The sequence below is a fragment of the Scardinius erythrophthalmus genome (genome assembly GCF_964197995.2).
Source record: "Scardinius erythrophthalmus genome assembly, chromosome: 7".
Lineage (NCBI taxonomy): Eukaryota > Metazoa > Chordata > Actinopteri > Cypriniformes > Leuciscidae > Scardinius > Scardinius erythrophthalmus.
Genome location: NC_138227.1, coordinates 4,602,829 through 4,610,328, shown reverse-complemented (window position 1 = coordinate 4,610,328; position 7,500 = coordinate 4,602,829). Strand labels below are relative to the sequence as shown.

At 36.6% G+C, this 7,500-nt stretch overlaps 1 protein-coding gene across 3 annotated transcripts in view; it reads right to left on the bottom strand.

Annotated features, from left to right (window-relative positions):
• Positions 1 to 7,500, bottom strand: part of igsf11 (immunoglobulin superfamily member 11) — a 112,720-nt gene that overhangs the window by 20,393 nt on the left and 84,827 nt on the right. For all 3 annotated transcript variants that reach the window (XM_081371575.1, XM_081371574.1, XM_081371576.1), the window contains exon 2: positions 2,376 to 2,539. In XM_081371575.1, the coding sequence (XP_081227701.1) occupies positions 2,376 to 2,539 (164 nt within the window). The remainder of the gene's footprint in view (positions 1 to 2,375; positions 2,540 to 7,500) is intronic.

Here is a 7,500-nt window from a genome sequence, read left to right as displayed (position 1 = left end):
ATATAACGCTCATAGCCATGCTAAATGGCTCTATATCAATATCAGATGTGTGTGAAAAAATGGTTTTAGCAATAAAATTGAACACTATTTTCTAATAAAGCCTGGTGTCTTCCAATAATTCAAGCACTTTTCAGAAATATGGCTGTTTTCAAGGGTTTTCCAAGACTTAAATTTCAAAAAGTCGAATTCAAGCACTTTAAGCACCTTGTACGAACCCTGTGAGAATAATTCTGGGTGATTTCTGGTGCCGTGACCCTGGTTGGCAGTTTTTATGTGTTTACTTTGGCATTTCTGAATGAATCCTCCAGTGGTAAACATGGGGATGTTTGTGAAGGCCTGCTGTATTTACAGGGTGCTGAACCGCATCCGTACACAAAGTCAGATGACGGTCATGTATTAAGTTAATGAATCACCAACACACTCTCTTCAGCTTCTTCAGTCCGCTAATGAACACAGGGACGCTGCGAAATCTCCACAGGAAGCCGGCAGTCACATGCTGTCTTCAAAGAGAGACTTGAGAGGGGGAAAAAAGTACTAAATGTGGAAACCATGAAATGTGAGATACTGTGTTCAACGCTCAATCAGCAAAACGAATCAAATACTCTATACTTTAAACATGTTTATTGATTATGATCCGAGCGGTCTAGTTGTGTAGCATCACACTGTACCGCCTGCAGTTGCATTGAGATGAGAGCAGGTGCATGATGGGGAGTTTCAAGCAAGCCAATGTGTAAAAAGATTATTTTGCTGCAAGAAATATTCCTGATCAATAATAACATAGCTCACTTTTCATTGTCCAATTAACCCACCCAATGCATTCAGGTCAGTTTTGACCCGGGAAAAAATGCATTCAATAAAACAATGGAAAAAATTAATCCATATTTGTGCATTGTTTCCCAGTAAGAATATCTAAATGAAATCTAAATGTCCTGATAATAGGATACATTTACCTGAGAAGCAATTTGCTTTAAATATTATGACTTGCTTTCAGTGAACTTATTCTTTCTTACTCATTTTTTTTTTTTAAGTATAAATCTAACAAGATATAAAATTAATGACAAGGGGAAGAAATATCAGACTATCAAAATACACATTTATTCAGGTTTTTACAACAGATTTTAAAAAGGTTTGCGTTCTAGGTCACTGTTATCTTGCTTTACACAAATGTTTATGACTTATCTATAGAGTTACAGTAGATTAGTCTCAAATACTTTTGTAAAATATATTTAGCCTCTTTCCCATATATCACACACTTTTGGGACTTATCACACATTGCAGCATGAAAAAATGATCTTTCAGTTTATGCAAGTAAAATGTATGTATTTTGTTTGAAAACAATCTAGAATAATATTGTGTTAAGTAAAAAAAATTATAAGTATGTAGAGACTTTGCATGTATAGATTTTGTAACTAAATGCTGTTTAATCCAGTAAAAACATGGTCACTTTTAAGACATTTAAATGTTTGCACATTCATACGTTGCTAATGCTAAGAAGTTATTAATATAATATGGTTTTAGTCAAATATGACGTTATGAAGCTTACCCGGGAATGCAAAAGTTGTGTGCACTTTGTGAATGCGCTGTGAAGGTTAATCCTCCTTATGGATATAATCAAGCACTCTTCTAAATGGTTTCCCGCTTATGATTTGACTTTTCTAACTTTAGTTAGTGTGTAATGTTGCTGTTTGAGCATAAACAACATCTGCAAAGTTACAATGCTCTAAGTTCAAAGCAAAGGGAGATATTTGCTTTTACAGAAATGGCTTTTTAAGGACTACAACAAACGGCTGGTAGAGACTACACCACATTCCTCCCGGGTTAGTGACATCACCAACCCTAGAATTTACATAAACCCCGCCCCCGAACATGATTTATAGATTATCAAGACAGAATATGCTAATCAATGACTAGAAGATAACTACACATAAGCTTCATTAATTCATCAACTAACCGTTCAGAAATGTCCTGTTGCTTCTACATGTTGTCACTTCTTCTTGAGTCTCTCCATCATTGTCTGACTCCGGGTTGAACATAAAAGGCTAAAAGTTTTTGAAATTTTCAGTGCATGTGTGTGTGTGAGGTAAAAGGACACAAGCTCTTGAAGCTCCGCCCCCTGTGCCGGGAGCAGCGGCTCATTTGCATTTAAAGGAACACGCACAAAAACGATGTTTTTGCTCACCCTCAAAAAGTGACAATTTTAACATGCTATATAAAAATATCTGTGGGGTGTTTTGAGCTAAAACTTCACACACACACTCTGGGGACATCAGAGACTTATTTTACATCTTGTGAAAAGCGCATTATACCAACCCTTTAAATGCATGCGAGTGTTGTTCAGGTCAGTGTGTCAGTGTGTGTGTGTTGTAGTTCTTCACCTGCTCTGGCTGGTTGGCGTTGGCCAGTGGCGTGACCATCCATATGATGTAGAGATTATTGAGCGCAGCGCTCGTGGAGAAGGTACAGGGCAAGACGGCGGCCTGACCTCGGGCCACCTGGACACTGCTCTGGCTCACCGTCACTTCCAGCGCACGCACACACACTGCAGGAAGAACACACACCACCAGTCAAATTACTGTAACACACAACATGCAGAAGATACACTAGAGGTCGACCGATTAATCGGCCGATTTTTTGCAATTTTTAACATAATTGGCATCGGCCAATATCCAAGTATATCAAGCCGATTATTAGGCGGGCGCATCTGTGGGCAGCCTAGTGTTGTTGTTGTTGTGGAACACGTGTTCGATGCACGCTGCCCCTAGAGTCATTCTCCAGCAGAGTGAGCAGACCTCATCCAGTGCCTAAGGAAGGAGCTAAGTTCCTTGGAGAAAACTGTAAGGATTAAATTCTGAAATAAGAAATAAGTAATAAAAAAGAGACCAACGCACTATAGGCTAGTGAAGGACTGGCTTTGCTTTGCTAGCATCGTCGTTGCTAGGGTTGGGTAGCTACAGACAGACTCTATTTTTAGAAACAGTTTCTATTTTTCTGTGACGTCGCGCTGGAACAACAAACACAAAGTGTGGTGATGATAATCTCAGGGACTGTTTATGTGCTTTATTTAATGTTAAAAGCGTGTAATGTGACTCTGAATATCATTTAGTGCTCCAGCTTTGTAGCTGTAAAAGCAACAATGGACAATTCACCTCAGATCTTGAAATTAAACAAATGGAAACAAGAACGTTCAAACTGTGAACAAACAAGTGTATTATTTGACAAAGATTGTTTTAGTAACTCAGTAGCCTGTGTGTTTTTAATGATGTTTAAATGGTGTAATATTTGTGAATTTGATTATGTATCTACTTATCCATTTTCTTGCGAGTGCCGTCAAGATTACTCTCTGGTGCTGTGCACTCCCTAATAGTGTTTTTAATGCAGAGATTGAAATAAATGACTCCAATTTCAATGACTTTTGTAGCACAATCCAATCATTTGGAGCAGCGAAACTAAAAGCAGAGCGGCCATAGACAGTTCTTTTTCTAGGTATAATCAAACGAACTTGATTAGAGGATCGGGTTGAATATTTACTCGATTATCTAATCATATTCGTTTAGATGATCGAGTTGCATTGCAGATTTTCACATGTCAGTGTTTCTGAACTCCTGAAACGCCTCCATTGTAGTCTTGAGTTTCTTCCGGGAACGAACGTCACAATATTCCTCATTATAATAATTCATACACAGAATAAAGGGGCGGGGCCTGGTTGAGTTAGTTAGTAGTGTGTTAAACTGGCGGTTATGGTAAGAGCGGGACATTTCCCAAACACACTCGAAGCGCTCGACCAATCACAACACACTGCTCCAGCCGACCAATCAGAGCACAGTGTGCTTTTCAGAAGGAGGGGCTTCATAGAGACAGGAAGTAAACAGAGTGTTACTGACAGACTGGGAAGAGAGGAGCCGCAACAATGGAGAATATGGGAAAAATAATCAACATTCAAGCAGGAAAACATGTTCTAGTAGAGGACAAACAACATCAGGACTATATAAAAGGGCATAATGTGGCCTCTTTAAGATTTGTGAATCAGCATCAGCATATTAATCATACATATGAAACACATACGAAACAGGAATAATGCAACCGTTTCAATTTGCAAAAATCAAAACAAAAGTAAAAACCAGTGATTCGACCTTGATCTATGACATTGAATAAGCATGTAAATGCCAGATGGGTAAAAAGAAGAAGGCACATCCTGTTTTGATGGTGTGATTAGGTCAAACACAATCACATGATACACAACCATGGCTTATGTTTGCATGAGCTAAACACATTAAACGTCTTAAACTGGGTTACATCCTCGGAGGTCTGTGGGTGTGATGTGAACTCATGCTCATTATGACCTGCAATCAAAATATATCATCCATAAAAACATGATTTTACCAGGTGTATATTTAATGCTATTTATGGAGATATTGTTTGTTTTAAAAAGAACATCCTCATTCATGAATCTGATTGGATTAGCATCTGAACGAACAGCACAATGCCTCTAATTGAGGGGAGATGAACAGGCTCATGTTTCCCAAGCCTCGTTAACACAATATCACATGATTATCATCCGGCCAATCACGTGGGAAGAAGACAGAGCCTCACCAGCTGCACAATAGCTGAAGTCGACTGTGTTCAGGATGGAGCAGTAGTATACTACAAACTGCACAGTATACACTGAAAATAGTTGGCATTATTCCATGATGAACATTTCAATGCAATATACCCGCTGTACCACATGACCTCATTATGTGCATGTTTAACAATGACTAATAAAACACAAGCATTCACAATATTTATTCTGTACAACTAAAATTATGTTTTATCAACAAAAAATGCATACTTTTTACTATATCCGATTATATGTAAGGGTGAACTTGTTAATATGTTTCATTTCAAGTTATGATTGAAACGCCCACAACTTAAAAAAAGAAGCATGCAACTGAATGCAGTTTGCAATGTTAAATGAAGTCGAAATATGCAACAGGCATTTTACAGATGTTTAATTCAGTGAGAGACAAATTATCACCTTTGGAATAAAAATAATTACTGCAAAAAAAGTGTTTAATTTAGTGCAAAAAAAAAAAAGCCTTCACGTTTGGCAATCTGATTAAACAATGAGTCTAAAACTGATTTTAGAATTGTAGCTGATATTACTTCGTTTGTTTGTCACAATGGAAATGGAAGGACACACATCAAGTGCATTGCACTGTGGGATACAGTCTCTCACATCGTGTGATCTGTTGTAAACTGCATATGTTGGCAAACATGCAGTAGTAGGTCATCTGGGTATTGATGCATACTGAAAAGCGCACACAAGAAATGTGCACATAGAAACTGTATACTGAAAATGTGCACTGAAAATATGCATGATGAAAATGCATACTGAAAATGTGCACATAGAAAATGCATATTGAAAATGCACACTGAAAATGTGCATACTGAAAATGCATACTGAAAATGCACACTGAAAATGCATACTGAAAATGTGCATACTGAAAATGTGCATACTGAAAATGCACACTGAAAATGTGCATACTGAAAATGCACACTGAAAATGCATACTGCAAATGCACACTGAAAATGCACACTGAAAATGTGCATACTTAAAATGCACACTGAAAATGCGCATACTGAAAATACACATACTGTAAATGTGCATACTGGAAATTAGCACACAGAAAATGTGCGTACTGAAAATGCACACTGAAAATGCATACTGAAAATGTGCATACAGAAAATGCACATACTGAAAATGTGCATACTGGAAAGTGCATACTGAAAATGTACACTGAAAATGCACACTGAAAATGCATACTGAAAATGCACACTGAAAATGTGCATACTGAAAATATGCATACTGGAAATTGGCACACTGAAAATGTGCATACTGGAAATTAGCACACTGAAAATGTGCATACTGAAAATGTGCATACAGAAAATGCACACTGAAAATGTGCATACTGGAAAGTGCATACTGAAAATGCACACTGAAAATGCATACTGAAAATGCACACTGAAAATGTGCACATAGAAATTGCATACTGAAAATACATACTGGAAATGCGCATTCATAAAATGTGCATACTGAAAATCTGTATACTGAAAATGTGCACATTTAAACTGGCCATATAGAAAACGCATACAGGAAATGTGCAAAGTGCACACAATATGCATACTGCATACTTCAGAAACATTATTTTCCATAAATAGCCATGGTGACATTCATCCTTTTTTCACCTGTGTCCCAACACAGTGACAAAACCAACCGTGTGTGTGTTTCTACCCAACTTTCCCAGAGAAAAGCACAATCCGTCTCTCAGTGGGGGAAAGAGCGCTCTGACACCTTCTTAGTGTGTTTCTGTATTTATGTCTCCATCGCTCGGCTTTAATTGGGAAAGTCACCTCGGTCACCGGCAAGGGTTTGAGAGAGAACAGCCGCTCCACTCCTTCATTCTACAAATGTCAACATTTGCGTTTATTAATGCAAGAGAAACCCACCCTAGAGAGAAACGAAGGAGGTAAAGAGGTGGATCCATCTATCCATCTCATTCTTCTGGGCTCTAAAAGGCCCCTGACACACACACACACACACACTCTCTCTCTCTCTCTCTCTCTCTCTCTGGTGTGAGTGGCTGATCTCGTGTGTCTCTTTTTCACTGCATAAATGTGTTACAGTGAACAATCCACGGCTTTTCAAAGCACTGCATCTGTGAGCGGATTGTCTCGTATGAGAACTGATTATAAATCAAACTTGGTAATGCTTTAAACACACTTCCTGAAAAATATATAACCTCAAATATAACATAAAATAAGACTAAATGTAAATAAAATGCTAAATAGATTAAGATGTGAAATAAGAGCTAATATAAATAAAATACGATTTTTTTTTATAAATTGTGAAATAGAATAAATAACATAGGTTAATATAAATAAATTACAAAAGAAGTATAAATAAAATAAGAATATATATATATATATATATATATATATATATATATACATACATACACACACATACACACATATATATAATGTAAAATAGAATAAATAAAATATAAGAGTTATAAATAAAATATAAAATAAGACTATATATATATAATGTAAAATAAATAAAATATAAAATGGAATAAATAAGATATAAAATAAGAATAAATGCTTTGAGCATTCATCATCATCTGTGTATACCTGTGATAATATTAGTTTCATAAATAATGTGAGATTTGATGGGCAGTTTATTACTGTGATACATGGAGGTCTTTAAAAATAAAGAAGACAGATTACAGCCAAATAATCCACAAAATGATGATGATCATTTAATTCATCTGCATCAAATAACTGATATTTACGACATTAAGAAATGTTACATTGCTAATTAATTTAGTTTTATGTAACGCACTCATTCTCCACACGATCTGGGAATAAACGAGAGAGGAAGGAAGCGACTGAGGATCCACTGGAAAAACAGAATAAAACTACTGATTAATATTTCACAAACAAACAAAGTGACTCCGC